Source organism: Chenopodium quinoa, unplaced genomic scaffold, assembly GCF_001683475.1.
Source record: "Chenopodium quinoa cultivar QQ74 unplaced genomic scaffold, ASM168347v1, whole genome shotgun sequence".
NCBI classification, from domain to species: Eukaryota; Viridiplantae; Streptophyta; class Magnoliopsida; order Caryophyllales; family Amaranthaceae; genus Chenopodium; species Chenopodium quinoa.
Window position 1 is genome coordinate 5,467,526 of NW_018743920.1, and position 17,614 is coordinate 5,485,139.

At 33.0% G+C, this 17,614-nt stretch overlaps 1 protein-coding gene across 1 annotated transcript; it reads left to right on the forward strand.

Annotated features, from left to right (window-relative positions):
- Positions 1 to 5,965: 5,965 nt before the first annotated feature.
- LOC110688558 (probable disease resistance protein At1g61310) lies at positions 5,966 to 12,008 on the forward strand. Its single transcript, XM_021865327.1, has 6 exons — positions 5,966 to 6,054; positions 6,307 to 6,539; positions 7,776 to 8,687; positions 9,987 to 10,378; positions 10,422 to 11,231; positions 11,418 to 12,008. Exons 1-6 carry the CDS (start codon positions 5,966 to 5,968, stop codon positions 12,006 to 12,008), a joined length of 3,027 nt encoding a protein of 1,008 aa, XP_021721019.1.
- The last annotated feature ends 5,606 nt before the right edge of the window (positions 12,009 to 17,614 follow it).

Below are 17,614 nucleotides of genomic sequence, written 5' to 3' on the forward strand. Positions count from 1 at the left end.
CTTCGTTCCCTTAATGATGAATCTCATGTGTTTGATTGTGCCCCACTCCCCAATGTGATGTATATGCTCATGATCTTAATGTTGATTTTTCCAATCTTGGTTGTACTTCTTCTTCTCTTGTTGAGCCTCAACCTTCAACACCTTTTGAATCCCTTATTGCTACTTTTGAATCTCAAATTAGGTGCATTGAGCTTGATAATGAGCTTGGGCCTAGTAAGGAAATGATTCTTAATTCTATGAGAGGTCAATTAGAGATAATGAAAAAGAATGAGGAGCGTCTTGAGGAGGGAAGGAGAAGAAAAGAAGAGTTAGAAAGCCAATTGTCACCCTTGATGCTTGTTTGTGAAAATTCCCAATTTAATGTGTGTGTTGAGGATGATGATGATGATTTTGAGCAACCAAGAGAGTGTGAGGATCCCATTGGTGAGCATATGGGTGATGGTGAAGGAGTTGAGAATGAAGAGAGTGTTGATTTTGAAAATCCTAACCCTTTTTCCCATCTTGATGATTCTCAAGTGCATGATTGTGATCCTTTTATCCATGAGTATTTGGATTCATTTAAGGTTATGTCTAATGTGTTTATTGAGTGTCAAATGAAAACCCATAGCCTTTTGAGTGAGTTCATTAAGAATGCTTCATGGGAGAGAGACCATTTTGAAATGAATTTGCATCCATTCATGCATGGCTTTGAGATTTTAGGCTTTAAGGAAGTTAAGGGAGTTGTTGTTCATGATTGTAGTGAAGGGGATTATGTAGTTCCTCTTGGAAGTTGGATGTTTGAGGGAGATCATGATCATGAGTGTTCTTCTTTTGAGGATTCTATGATTGATTTTCATGCTCAAATTGGTGATTTGAGGAATGGTGGTGAAGAAGAGACCATTTGTAAGACCATTGCTCCTATCCCCTTCTCTCATGTCCCTTTTTCAAGGAATTTCAACCATATCCCCTACACTCCTATATCCCTTCCTTCCTTTGTTAATGAGCCTATTGGGGACCCCCTTGCCTATGAAGATTTTTATGTCCCTCATTCGTCTTCAATTGAGGAAAAGGGTGATTTTGCCACCCAAAAAGATTTTTGTGAAGAGAGTTTGCCTTTCTATTCTTCTTCTTATTTTCTTGAATTTTCTTTTGATTCTTCTTCTTCTTGGAAACTCCCTCTTCACCTTCTTTTGCGTGCACTAATCTTGGTGCATGCCCTTCTTATATCATTTGCTTACTTGTTATCTTATGAGATGTGTAGTAGTGCATTTGACAAGCTCTTGCGATCGTTGCAATATTATTTACTAGAGCGGTCAAGCTTGGACCTTAAGCAAGCCTTTCTCGGGAAGTAACCCGTGTTTTATTGCTTTCATTTTCTTTTCTTTTTAGAATAGATTTTCTCTCATGGAAATGTTTGTGTGCCTTTTTCTAGGTACATAACTTGATATACTTTGGTGCATTGATTTGGATCAAGAATCAAGGAAGTTTGGCACCACAATTGCTATCATATGGAAAACAAGATTCAATTCTTGAGAAGAGTGGCTTTGAAAATTTTAATTGGGTCATTTGCGGGTATATACACCCACCTAAAATCCGGTAATATCCTTCCTTGCTCTTCCTCTAATGATTTGTGACTTGTTGGACATATGTTGGTTGGTTGGATGACTTTCTTTCTTTTCTCCTCCCATGGATTCTTTGGTTTAAAGTTTGAGCATGTTGCCTCATTCAAACTTGGGGGAGGGTATTCTATCATGTTTGGTGGAATTTTGATTCATATATGCCATGCACATTTGTATATGCATTTCCATTTTCTTTATTTTGAAAATTCCAAAAAGATTTTGTTTCTATCAAGGCAAATTTGCAATGTGTTTTCTTTTGTTCTTGCTTTGGACATAATACTTTTGGACTTGTATTCTTGAATGTCTTTCTTCCTAAATTTTAGAGGTGTGCACGGTTTGAGAATGTGTTAGGTTGACTCTAGGATATGGTATGCTAAGGTAGTTGGCTAAGAACTTTGGGACCATGAAGCTCTAGTTCACTTGCTTGTGGTAAGATGGAGTTGCTCTCTATAGTGGATATGAAATCAAGAGTTAGTTATTGCTATCCCTAGTGATGTATAATTGTTCTAGCCTTCATCATACTTTGTTGAACAATTGGATTAAAGAATAGAAATGAAATATTGAGTTTTTTTTTTAATAATCAGCCTACTTTCTCACAACCAACTCCTCTTACAAGGAGTACTTATTATGTTAAAACTCTAAAACTACTCTTCAATGGCCACTAATCCACCATCTTTCACAAATTTTACCAACCACTGTCATCCATCCGATTCTTTTGATACTCAGCCACCGTATTTGTCTGCGACACCGCCATCCACTGTTCGTGCAAGGTCCCTGCATTTTGCGGTCAGAACTGCTGTAGTAGGTGTCGCGTCAGGTCGTTCAAGCTCGCCCATGGTTGTCGGCAGTTTTCCCAATGGAACCAACGCCACCCATCCTCTTCCATCGCCACGGCCGCTGCTTGTAACCTCTCGCCCTCCTTCAAACAGAGTGAGAAATAATGTTCTGCCCTCGAAACCCACTCATCCGGGTCCCCACCGTTGAAGACCGACATTTCTATCCTCCGATATTTCCCTCCATTTCTCCTTCCGTGGCTCCACTAATTCACCTCCACGTGTGTCTCACTGGCAAAATCGTTATTTTCTGGGATCGAGCTGTTTGAATATGGTGGAGTTTTATGTTTCACCAAGTTTCGGATCTCAGTCTTAAACTGATCCATTTGCCTCTCCGGGTACCCGGTTTTGGCACCGGTTTCCAACGGTTTCGGTTCCGGATCTCAAATGTTGGGACCCGATTGTTACCAGTTTCGATTCTAGTTCCAAAATCCTAGACCCGGTATTAGTCGGTTTCGGGACCGGGTATTTGGTTTTACACCGGGTACCCGGAAGTGCTCACCTCTAATACTCCTTATGATATACTTTTGTACTCCCTCCATTTTTAAATACTTACTCCACTTTAGATTTTCGGCCGTTTTTAAATATTTGTTTCATTTCCTTATTTGGAAAGTTTTTATAATATTTAATTAATTTTTTCCACCTAGTGGACCCAACATAAATCATATTTTATTAATTTCATATTCTCTCTTCAATTCTCTCTACTACTTTTGCTTTATACAATTTTTATTCTTCCACCCACCCCACTACCTCCATATTTTATTACTTATCCAATTCTCCTAAAACTCCGCGCATGAATAAATTAGGCAAGTATTTAACAACGGAGGGGGTATTTATTTATGTGTGTCACGTGAGAGTTAATCGTCCGCCTACATTATAAGAGTCATTTGCATTATTAAATCTTAGATTATGAGAGTGATCATGTTACGAGTGTAAGTTTTTTTTTTTAATTTTTTTTATTGTATATATTCCAATAAGAAGTTTCTTAAAATAAGAAGAATGGGAAGGGTTAAATGTGCATATATTTTGAACTAAATGTGCATAAATTTTATACTAAATGTATGTGCGTTATTTATTTTTGACCTTTTACTTTTTTTCAAGTTTCTGGGAAAACAAAAATTTATGCACATTATGCACAAAAAATATGCATATTTAATTTCGATCAAATTTTTTTTGCACATTTTATTCAAAAAATATGTACGTTTAGTGGAAAAATCATGCACATTAAATCCTTCTCATTCTAAGAATCTTCTCATTTGACCCTATATATATATATATATATATAGGGAATTGTTAGAATGAGAAATGAGATAATGAAAAAGCTAATAATATCCTAAGAGCATTCCCAACAGTGAGGAAAAACTCCTCACGAGGAGAAATAAGGATTGAAAAAGAAAAAAAATGCTTCACACTAGTGAAGAGTTTTAATTCTCCTCATGAGGAGAACAAGAACTCCTCAAGTCCTGAGGAGTTCTAGAAATGAATAGTGCAGCAGCGGACTCCAATAAAAAATGCTAAGAGTAATTTTATAATGACTATAAATCATATTTAATTTATTTTTAAAATAAAAAAAGTTTACCCAAGATCATAAATTTTTTTCTCTATTAATAGACATCCATTTTCATATATTTCGACATATTTTCAAAAACAAAAAAATATCCTATATTCATTAATCACTCAATTAAATTTAAAACGTACGTAATTTACAAAGCTAAAAAAATAAAAACTTATGAATTAAATTACATTTTATTTGTATTGGAAAGTTAAATATGCACTATAAACATTATTAAAAAATAAAGAGAAAATAAAAAAAGGTGATGTGTATTATGATAGAGTATAGTAAATAGTGGAGGAAAAATGGATGATGAGTTTTTTTTTTTTTTTTTTTTGAGCATTGATGTTCCTCTTATAAGAGAAATTAGATGGGAAGAGTGAAAAAATGGGTAGAGAGAGATTGAGAGATTTTTATCTCCTCACTACTGAAAATGGTTTAACACATGTCATTGTCTTAACCCAAAAACATATGGAAAAACTGGAATACGGGAAGAACAATTAAAAAAATAGGAATATCATATGTATATGGGAATTAGGAATTAAATTAAAGTGTACAAGTTAGTTCTAAGCTTGTTGATTAACAAAACTTATATAATGAACTTTGCATAGAAAAAATTGAAAAGAATAATCCCACCACCTTTGTAACTTTTGCTCAAAACAATTCCACTTTTGAATAATCTGGAAATATAAAAATGAATCTCTTTTCCTACAGCCTGTTTAACCGATTATTTTAAGGTTTTTTTTATTTTTTTTTGAAACCTCTCCTCCCACCTTTTATGGCAACCATTGTCACGATCACCACCCGTACCCTCACCACTCTTCTCACCTGTTTTGGACACCCCACCACCTGACCACCATGACCCCCTCACCATGACAACTCGGTCTGTTCTCGTGATCCGATTCTTCACTCACTACTCTCTCTCTTTATGATATTGTTATTTTTAATAAATTCTAGAAAATTACTCAGTAAGACTAAATTTTGATGAACACCCATTTGGCCATTTCAATTGGGTTTGAGATTCGATTTGGGTTTCAATTGTTTTTAAAAAAACGAAATGTATTGTGGATGGCAAAAACAAGGGTAGTTTTAGAAAAAGATACAATTACGGTAATGAACTGAAAAAAGGGCTTAGATTTATTAGTTAAAACAATATTAGAAGATCACATTAATTATCTTAATTATAAATTTATAATGATAGTAATGATGATTATTGTGTTTCCAATTCAAATAGTTCGTATTCTTCATCTGTGTTGAGCTGCGAAATGCGGTTGGTGGTTGAATTGGTGTGATGGAGTTGTGTGGGGCGTAGTGGTGCTTGGGGTGGTGGTGGAGCGTGGGGTGTGGGACTTCCTACAATGGGCGGTGAGCCTAGCGGGAAAGGGGATGAGAACTGTATAGGCAGAGGATCAGGAAAGGGGTCCGGTAAGGTTGATTGAGGTTGGGGAAAAAAAGAAGGGGAAACGGTTTTTAATTTTGTTTTGTTTTTTTTTTTATTATTAGTTTTAAATATTAAAAAAATACGACGAATTAGAAGGTGATACGTGGCAAGTCACCTTCTAAAATCGGTCACCAAGTTAATAAACCACAGTTATGAGCTATTTTGAAAAGATAGTGGGTAAAGGTGAGATTATTTTCAGATTATTTAAAGACGGAATTATTTTGAATAAAAGTGACAAAATTGGGATTATTCTTTTCAATTATTACCCTTGCATATTCTTCAACCTTGTACATTAGACGAATGTTATAACATATTTATCGTAATAATTCCTCTACGTCTTTTTTCACCATACCTTCAAAATATAAATTTATAATTTTATAATCATATGTTTATTTTATTTTTTTATATAATGTACATTATGATGATCCTTTGACCTTTGCATATACTCGGTGAGTAAATTGGGTGTCCTCCATATTCTACTAAAAATGCACTAGTTAAATTCTCAACATGGTAGATGATTTTATTGTAACAGGGAAAAAAAATGTCGTCAGATATTGTTGGTGAGATTGCAACGAATCTAAGTGAGCCAGTGTTAGATAAAATAAAGGAGGTTTACAATTACATCCGACGGTATGAAGAGAATGTGATTAATCTTTAAGAAAAAGTAGATGAACTGAAAAGCCATTGGATTGAGATTAAAGAGAGAAAGAAGCAGGGGGAACTAAAGGGAGAAGTATTGAACCAAGTAGCTAAAAATTGGCTTGGGAAGACGGAAGAGTTGCTGAAAAAAGATAATAAACTAAAGAAGCTTGTGAATGAAGGATATAGAAAACAGAAAGATCAATGCTGCTTTGGAACCTGCCAAATCAATCCACATTTTAGGTATAAGTGCAGCAAATATGCTAAAGATAAAGCCACATTACTCCATGATCAAAGTGATAAAGTTCCTAAAGATGCAGTGACTCGACCTCTATTTGTTGAAGAGGTCAAATCTTTTATTGATGGGTATAAGAATTGTGGCTTGCAATCCAGAAAGCAGGTTATGGATAATGTGATTGGGAAGTTACAAGATGCTCAAGTTAAGTATATTGCTATATATGGCGAGGAGAATGTAGGTAAGTTCTATTACCGGGTACATACAGTAACATTTTTTTTTTAACAGATATGCATCATCCTGTTTCCTTAAGTGTGCATCAGTTTAACTTTGACACTAATTACATATTTATTTATTAGTGTAATTAACAAAATTTTTAAATAATGTGTTGTTAGACTTGTCTAATTCCAAGACATCAATTTCTTACCACTTTTTCTAATAGAAAATTAAACATTTTAGTAGTAGTCTAAGTTGTGCATTTGCAAAAGAGTGAGTCCCAGTTTCTCTTCATGAAAAACACTTTTGTTTCTCATAATGACATTTTGGAAAAATAATGTGATATTTTTCACTGGTGGGAACCTGCATTGTAAACGCGGTGGTTAAACAATTACAATTCTAAGGAAACATAAGAAACACTCGTTCATAATTCAAGTTTTGTAAGAGCATGTTCTATTTACCTTATTTTTAGTCTAAGAAGTTAAGATAAGTTAAGTTAAGGTTTCGTTCACATCACCTTATTTTTGCTGAACTGAAATTATTTTTATTGAACTAATATTATATTTGCTGAACTTAAACTATTTTTACAGAACTGAAATTATATTTGCTAAACTTAAATTGTTTTTATTGGCCTGAAATTAATTTTACTAAACTGAAATTTTTTTTGCTGAAATGAATTTTTTTTTCCTGATTTTCTATTATATTTCTTCTTTAAAGATGATTAATTTTACTGAACTAGACTTATTTTTATTGAAATGAAATTATTTTTACTGAACTGAACTTATTTTTACTAGACTAGAATTATTTTTACTAAACTGAATTTATTTTTACTGAAGTGAAATTATTTTTGCTTCATATTATTTTTTTAAGGTGAAGTGAACAGGGTCTAAGATAAGTTCAGATTAGGAAAAATAAGTTCAATTAAAAAAAGTAAGTTATGAGAAATGTTATTGAAGTTCAAATTACAATTAAAATAAATTTTAGTAAGTTCAAATAAGTGATCAAAATCAGGTATATATACTAGGTGTTATCTTTTTAGATATGGAGTACATGAATTTATTAGATTAATTACTATACCACCTTTCTATTTTTTTAAGTCACATTTTGACCTTTTTTTTTTTTTTGCACTATATACATATTTGTATTGACTTAATTTTTTTCTTTTACTAATATTAGCTTTGACTTACCCTAAAATCCGAGACTTACCACGCATCCGTATACTTATACTAATTAATAATAGTCTATGGTTTACGTGACACAGGCAAAACAAGGTTGATGGATGAAATAACCAGAAAATTCGGGTGGTCTGGTACAGAAGATTATCGTTGTTTTAAACATCCGATCAATGTAGGAAGAAAAAGTATTAAAGACATTGAAATTAATTTCGAGGACATAATAAACCTTGTACGACAAATAAATTCAACTGATATAAAACACATCGTATTTTTGGATGGAATCTGGGAGAAATTTGATCTTCAAAGAACGGGGATAGCAGAACTTTCATGTGTCAAGATTTTGATGACAAGTAGGGAGAAGAGCTTGTGTAAAGAGATGGGTGTGGAGGATTGCAATATGTTTGAATTGGGGCGGTTGAGTGAAGATGAAGCTAGGAATTTGTTCTGGTCTAAGGTTTCTTTTAAGGAAAACATCGTAATCAGTGAGGAGTATCTACGCGTTGCGGATAAAGTGGTGAATAAGTGTGGAGGTTTACCTCTTCCAGTCGTAACAATAGCGGCGGTGCTCAGTGGTAATACTCTGCTATACTGGGAACGTTTTATTGAAAAGCTAGAAAGTGGATCACCTAGTATTGGTGGGAGTATCAGTCAGCAACAACTAGTTTGTGGTGGGCATGATGATGATGATGATCATGATCATGAATACTTGTCTATTTTGGAAACAAGTTACCTGCTTTTGAGTACCCAAGAAAGAATGATGTTTTTGCTTTGTTGTCTCTTTCCCTCGGTTGCAGTCGGTGTACCTGATCTGATGAGATGTGCCATTGGGTTAGGTTTGATTCAATGTGTCGACACTCTTTTGGAAGCTGAAGCGCTAGTTCGTAAATGGATTAACAGACTTGTTTCCTCAACTTTTGTCGAATATGTTGATGGCCAGCCCTGGTGTGTCAAGATTCCTGACCTTGTTCAAAGGTATGGTGCTTTAATATTAGCCAAAGGTAACAAATTAACCCTTATTTTGAAAAAGGAAAAAAAAAAACCTTAGTTAATACTTTTTTTTTTTTTTTTTTTTTTATTTTATACTCCGTATTTCATATCATATAACCTATCTAAATTAATGGGTATAGCCTAATATTATGTAACTAAAGAGGCATTTCTTTTAATGCGTCATATAATAAGTAAGAGACTAATTTCAACCAATAAAAAAGAGATTTATATTTTATTATAAAATTAAAAAATTAAAAAATTATATCGTCATATAAACAATTAATTAACGAATGACATGTGAGAATTTAATCTCAAACAAATAAACTTAGGGAAGCTAACAAATATTTTTTCCTAAAAAAAGAAGATAACTAATAATTAAAAATTTGCACATTTTAAAATTTGTTCATTTGAAGTAGGGATGTCAACGGGGCGGAATGGGGTGGATGTTGTTTTTCCCATCCCCATTGTCCCCGCCTAACATACTCATCCTAGCCCATCCCCATCCCTAGCCCTGCGACAGATTCAAAATTCATCTCCAATTCCGCTCCGGCGGATTTTACTCTCACAAACACTCTAATTAGGACTTTTAGAGTCGCCTGTGTATGAAGTGCAACTCATAAACCTATTAAGTTGCCTCATACATACTAGGCAACTTGTTAGTTGCTTTATTGTCTTTTACTCTACATTTGACATACTTGACTACCACATAATAAGTCGCTAGCTAATACGTATGACGTGACTCGATAGGTTTAGAGTTATTATTTATTTTAAATAATTACAATCTCATATGTAAAAAGTAACTTTAGCTAATTAAATAGGACGAAATTCAATGTTTCATGCAAAAGAACCAAATATCAACCATGGTAGGTAGCATAAAAATTAACATTATATGAGTTATATCAAATAGTGGGAAAATAGTGTGGAACGAAGTTTTAGATTAACTTATGGAGTTGCCTCTTCTAGTACAACGTACACGCGATCGAATAGATTAACATATAGAGTCGTCTAACTACTAATTAGCTAGTAGGCGACTTATTAAAAAAACTATCTAGTTGCCGGCTCATAAAATTATTTATGTACCGATAACACAATAGAGGTTTTTTTTTAATTTGTAGTAGTGCATAGACAATTTTGTATTTTATTCATTTTTCTTTTTTCCTAATATAAAAAATTTGTACCCAATCCCCTATTATACTACGCTAAAACAAGTGAGCATATATATCTCAACTAGTTAACAAGTTGCACAAACAAGTGTTGCGTGCCCTTACATAAAAAAAGTAGTATTGAGGAATAATAATGCATGCATGCAGGTGGCAATATGGTTATGGTAGAAGCTTTTCCTCGATGGTTGTTACCCGAGACTTGCCAAAAGTACTATGCCATATCTCTGATGTCACATGCCGATCATTCTCGATTGGATGGACTCAACTCCGACAAACTTCAAATTCTGATATTAGATAGGAGCCAACCTCGTGATCGATTTTCAGATGGTTTCTTTCAAGGGATGACAAATCTTAAGGTTTTGGTATTCAAAGGAATGAAGTTTACACCAGGGTTGCCGAATTCCATAAGAAAATTGAAGAGGAGTCTTAGAACGTTGCTCTTGGTGGAGTGTGAGTTGGGAAATATTACAGTAATTGGTGAGTTGACCAATCTTGTTGTTCTTAGTTTGAGTTTATCAAGTGTGGAGGAAATACCAGAGGCAATAGGGAGTCTTTGCAGTCTTCGTTTGTTGGATTGAAAAGGGAGGAATAGCAGCTAATGTCCTATCTAAGCTCTCTCTGTTGGAAGGACTTTATGCTCTTATACGTGGTGGGCCATGGAGATATATGAATGATGATTCTAAAAAGGGTGAATATTCATATTATGCCCGCATTGCTGAGTTGAAATATTTGAGCTTCCTAAAAGTACTTGAGTTACGTGTGGAATTCAATGATTGGGCAATTGATGATGATCAACTCCAATTTCTCAATAATCTCGATCACTTTTTTATATCTTTTGGACAATTTGGTTGGGCGCAAATTCCAACGATTGGGCGTAAATACCCTCGTGGATTACTTTTCAATTCCAACGATTCTTGGTCATCAATTGTAAAAGATAATGGAGTAAGAGTATTACTCGAGAAGACTCAATCTTTATGGGTAGTTCATATGGAGCTCCAACATATTAACGATGACATCCAGCAACAAGAAGAAGACGAAACCAAAATGCAGTTGAGTATTATTCACTTTCCCAATTTGATAGAGCTGTACGTTGATTTATGCCCAAAGATACAGTCTCTCTCATCTACACCTTTCAAGGCACCCAACTTGACTCATTTATATGTGAGTGATTGCGATAATATGAAATACATATTCATGGAGCATGATGCTGATCATCAACTGAATAATGCACAAGGAGATCCACATACAACTGTTACATTTCCTCGTTTGCAACAAATGTCCCTACGAGGTCTTCCGAAATTGGAAAGTGTAACAGGTTTAATCAAACGGGGTTCTGCCACCACTAATGATGATCATCAACCTGGACATCATATTCTTTTCAAAAATCATAAGGTACTTATTAATTAATACTTCAATTCGTATGTTAATATTTATGTATGTATGTCTTTATGTATAGTTTGTCTATTTTACCCGTAAAAAGTAGTTTTAATTTGTGCTCTAACATATTTATACTCCTATTATTATCTTATATATTGAATTCCAAATTAACCATTGAGTATATGTTATGTCAACTTGCAGACAATATTCCCATCGCTGGAACACTTGGAATTGGAATGGTGTGATAAAATTGTACAATTGTGGGAAGTGAATTGTAAGGAGATGAGTTACTATTCCAGCTTTAACAATTTGCAATTCTTATACATCGGGGAATGTAACAAACTTGAAACTTTGGGATCCCTCTCCATAGCAACTGCACTTGTACAACTACAAAAATTACACATACGCAACTGTCCACTTCTAAGGGAAGTCATAAGTTCGGAGGAAATAGAGGCTCCAACATTTGGTGATAAAATCCTTCCATCCCTTCAAAGTGTTGAGCTAGATGACTGCCCTGAATTGAAGGTGTTCATATCAGGAGGAAAGCATAACGATGAATTTCTCAAGTTGTCATCTTTTCATCAACTTCAAATTAAAGATTGTCCAAAAATGGTTTCTTTCTCATTTGAACCTTCTTTCAAGACTCCCAAATTAAATAAAGTAATACTTGATTCAAGCGAGTTTTCCAAGGATGAGATTAAAGACGACATTTATTCCTTTCTTCAAAGTCACAACAAGCCCAAGGTAATCTACTCTGCTCACCTTGGATGGAGTGATATTTTTGGGGTCTAAAATAAGAGGTTTTATAATTTTTGTTTTCGTAGTTTTTTGCCTTTCATTACTAAATCAATCTAATTTAATCTTTATTACTATGATTTAGACCCATGTGAAGTTTACTATAATTAACCAATCTAGAGTATATAATTAACCAACAATTCTAATTAAAAGAAAAGTGCGTGCATTCAATTCCTATGATTTAGACCCATGTGAAGTTTGATTGAAAAATTTAGTTCATTGATAATCTAGATGACTTTTGAGCCCAAAAAAGATATACGAAGTAGTTAATTATATAGTATGTTGGTTTATAGCATATTCATAATTATTAAAGATGCACTCAACTCAAAATCGTGCAAATTGGAGATCAGAGATATTAGTATTATGTTGGAAATTTTGCCAATTGCATCACAAAATGCAGGATGTCATTAATCTTGGGCAATTTAGCTGATAAATTAAAATGGGTGTCAATTAATAAGTTAAATACTACTTTTTAGGTATAATTGGCATTTTTTAATAAAGTTTGCAACAAATAAAAGCATTAATTAACACCTTGCATTAGTTACATATATCTTTTCACTATCTATGTTTACACATTTTTATCCATTATTTTTTATCCCATCCGATCCAATTCAAGTCGATATAAAATTCAGTTTACTGTTTTGTTTTATTTGGAACATAAATGACCATAGATTTGATTTCATTTCACTCCAATTTCTACTACTCATACGACATACATATATTGTGTACGAATCTACAATAGTAATGAAGTATAGAACAATACCCTTATAGTAAGAGACGTATAAATAACAATAATCCTTATAATTGTGTCTATTTATTAAATTGTTCCTGCAATGAGCAATACTCTAAAATAAAATATTGTTTTGAAACATACATGTTGGATTTTAAGTGTTACATACATTGTTCATGCAGTGAAGACACTGTCGAAGAAAAGAGTAGAGGAGTAGCAGTGATACAAGCAGAAATGACTAAATGAGAACCAAGAGATTACTCAGCTCCAGTACAGTTCAAGTTTCAAATTTCATTGATCGTAGAAAACTTTCGCTTGATATGGTTGCCAAGGAACCAAATTCCTCAGCTCCTTTGTATAATGAACATACAATAATCTGTTCTAGACTTCTAGCTAGGGAATTGAAGTGTTGCATGCATGTATTATTTGACTATTGTTATGTTTTATACTTTGTATATATTATGTAAATCTTAATCTGTATGTAATAAGAAAATGAATTGTTGCTTGGACATATTAAGAATAAGGTTATTAGATAGTTATCAGTGTGATCTTAAAATCTTAGCTATGTCAATTACAAATCTATTGAGCCATCAACATTGTCTTTATTTCACTATATGACTTGGTCTTGAATAATTATTCGTGTTATAATGTGAGCTTGGATTCATTTGTAAGTTGAGCTCATATAACAATTTATTACTCCATATTTTGTTTTCCAAAAGTCAAGAATTGAAATGGAAATTAATTGTTGCTATTAGTTTGCACAAAGAACTGTGCTTAGAATGATGAAGTAGTAGTAGAGAAATAAGATAGAAAAACATACCTTTCCATTAAACTAAGTTTGATGCTGTCCTTTTACATTGTTGTTGGTGCTGGTGAAACAATCTATTTTACCCAATACACTTTCTAGACTTAAGAGTTAAGACTTTTGAGATTCGTAAGATTAATCAGAGTTAAACGATGAAATTTAATAGGTTTATTGTTAACTTGGTCATCAGCATTGATGCGGATCAAAGCATCAAGAATTTAGGAGTCTAGATTTATTTTCTTTAGGATTTATTTTATTGTATTCATATGATTTATTTAGGATAAAAATGAGGAAGAATTACCTTTTTATAAGATATAATTAGTGTTTGTTAGGATTTTATTTTATCTTTTAGGTTTGTTTATCCTTTCAGGCATGGGATTGTATGCCTATAAATATTTATTTTTATTAATGAGAATTTAGAGTGATTGAGTTTATGAAAACATGAAAATTGTGAGTTAGTTCGAGTGAATCGAATTGATTTCAAAACGTTGCTTTTCTTTCAAAAAGATCAAAATTTACATTGCTTTTCTTCTCGTTAAAGACGAAAAGATCAAAAACTTATTGAATTAGGTTTAACCCTAATTGCTAGTATCCCTTATTGTGGTTTAACCTACATCAAATTGGTATCAAGAGCCAAAGGTTTGAAGAGCTTTTCAGTTCATCAAGATCTTGGTAGTCCTTTATTTTCGTCAGCTTTGAACCGTTTTGAGGGTCAGATTCAAGTGGTTATATCTCCTTCATTACAAAAGCTTTTTCAACGATTCTTTTTTTGAATCTGGGTGTTTTTTTGTCTAGTTTCCACATACAAAATTTCAAAAAATTTCGAGAATTTATGCTATTTAACTGGGTCAGTTTCTGCCAACGAGTCAGTTTTGAGTCGGGTTGGTGATTGATTGTTGTTGACTTATCTTTGTTAATGCAATTTTGTTGTTCAATATGGGCGACCAAATTGAACCTATTATTATACTTATGGATAGAATGTTGGAAATGAATCAACAATTGCATCAAGCTACACAAAAATGCCTAGAAATTTTGGTTGAGATGCAAGAGTATGAAAGAACAAAAGCACATGATGAGATGGAAATGGTTGACTCTAATTCTATGAACAAGGTTGATAATATTTCAAATCTGGTTGTGCAAGATGAAGAAGAAGTCGAGGTGCTAGATGATGAATTAGATTTAGCTTTGTCTTATCCATTAATTGATGCAACCCAAGCAATTAATCAAGAAGAAAAGAAGATATGAGCTATACAACATATTTCTATGCGAAAATTAGACTTGTTTATTTGTTCATGATATATCTTTTCCTAATTATTTTAATTGTTTGCATATGGAAGCAACCACACTGAAAAGTGGGTGGAATTGGTGGTAAAATCAAAAGAGGTGGAAACAATGATGTTAAGAGAGAGAATATATTTTCATATTCTGTTTGTTTGATTTGGATGATTTCTTGGTTCGAGAAAACTTGGGACAAGTTTTTTTTAAGAGGGGGAGAATGATGCGGATCAAGCATCAAGAATTTAGGAGTCTAGATATATTTTCTTTAGGATTTATTTTATTGTATTCATATGATTTATTTAGGATAAAGATTAGGAAGAATGATCTTTTTATAAGATATAATTAGAGTTTGTTAGGATTTTATTTTATCTTTTAGGTTTGTTTATCCTATCAGGCATGAGATTGTATGCCTATAAATATTTGTTTTATTAATGGAATTTAGAGTGATTGAGTTTATGAAAACATGAAAATTGTGAGTTAGTTCGAGTGAATCGAATTGATTTCATAACGTTGCTTTTCTTTCGAAAACATCAAAATTTACGTACATTGCTTTTCTTCTTGTTAAAGTCGAAAAGATCAAAAACTTATTTAATTAGGTTTAACCCTTATTTCTAGTATCTCTTATTGTGGTTTAACCCACATCAAGCATACTTCAAGAAAAGGAATTTTAATTTATCACAACCTGACATTCTTAATTCAATCAAATTGAGTGGATGTACTGAAACGAGTAGATGAAATAGGCTGTATCTCTAAGAATTTGACAAAAACAATTGGACCATGGACCCTACTCAGTTGGTCAACCCATTACCTAATAGCCTATATTTCTCGTCCCCTCCTTCAAAAATCTGACCTTGCGCGGAAAAAAAAAATAATCACACACGGATCACGTGCATAATAGGCTAGTAAATACATTAATGAAGAGATATAGTTAATGTTCAAATGTACTACCTTCATTCTTTAATTTTCTACCCACTTACTGTAGATAAATTTTAGAGATTGTTGAAGGTGGGTAGAAAAAGGTGGGTTTGTGTAAGAAAAAGGTGAATAAAATAGGAGAGATGTTTTAATTTCAAAAAAAAAATATAAAAAATAAAAAAAAGAGATAGATAGTATGGAAATATGTAATTATTGTGAGAATAGAGGGGTAAGATAGTAAAAAGTGTATACAATCTATCTATAAATATTACTAAAATAACAACCGCTGATGTCATTATTGTTCATGTGTCACTTTCTTATTAAATTTTTTCCCACCTAAATGAAAAAATGGTTTCAATTTTTTTTTTCTTTTTTTGAGCTACCCTATTTAACATTGCATTGAAAATTTTAATGCTTCTAGCGTACAAATATCACTTTATCATCTTAACCTTGGAAATTGAAACAATTTTGAGTGTCACAATAACCCCTACTCCCATCTTTCCCACTATCGCTTCATCTTCTCCCTTGATTGAACAACAAAGATTTTCATTCTCTCATCTTCTTAAATTTTACTTTGTACTTTAAATCTGCTCCATTTACTTAATTCTAAGCCTTTTTTTAAAAATCATTTTCCCTTTTGTGTACAATTCATTTCTTATGATAAAATCGTGCATCGCACGGGGCTAACCTAGTAATTAAATAAAATAAAGCAAAGTGGGTAGAGTTTAAAAAATGGTTTAAATAAAAAAAATGGATAGAATTGACAAAATAAACGAAGAAAGTATGTATTAAGATTGTGCGTAAAGTCTTCTTTCAAAAATAAAAAAATATTGTGCATAAAGTCAAATGTGACGATAAACAAAAATGTACGTATAATTAAAATACTTTTCAATTATCGAAAATGTATATTGAAAACCAAAAGAAAAAATAACATAATTTTTTGTATGCGGCCTACTGTACCGTGCGGCAGGGGTTACTTGAGTTATTCGGTCAGGGGTTACTCGAGTTGCCAGGGTTATTCGAGTTTCTCGGTCAGGGGTTACTCGAGTTGTCGGGGTTACTCGAGTTGCCGGGGTTACTCGAGTTACAACTACTAGAAAACAGGCAAATTCCGACGGACTGATTCCGACGGACACATTATTTCGTCAGAAAAATCGAAATTTTCGACGGATTTTTATTCCATCGGATTTTTCCGACGAATTCAACAATTCCGTCGGAATATATATACTTTCCGACGGATTTTTCCATCGGAAATTACCTTTTCCGACAAAATTCCGTCGGAATATAATTAAAAAAAAAAAGAAAAAACATAAACATCTAGAAAACCCTAACACGTACAACTCCCCTATTCTATTTTGCGCCTCTTCTCCCTCTTTCTCCTTCTCCTTCTCTCTGTCTTTCCCTCTTCTTTCTCCTCTCCTTCTCTCTCGTTCTCCTTCTCTCTCCTCTTCTTTTCTCTCGTTCTTCTTCTCTTTCTATCCTCTTCTTTCCCCTCTGATGGCGCCACATCATCTGCCTAGTCATGATGACACGTGACGGACTCATATCTTCCCATTGAGTATATATATATATATATATATATATATATATATATATATATATATATTCTTCGGTTATTTTATACAAGTATTTCTAATGTGAGCTTATTAGTCAAACACTAAAACAACCAAATAAATTACTTTTATTTTCACATTGGTTCCCAACCTTTGAAAATGAAATATGAGAATTTAACCGCCATTCCTTACAACATCAGTGCCCTATGCAATGGCTACAATAATATTATTGTAGCCATTGTAATCTTTAAATCTGAGCCTTTAAATTTCTGTATTAAATCCTAACTATTTATAGAGTTGGCTAAATAATTAATACATTAGA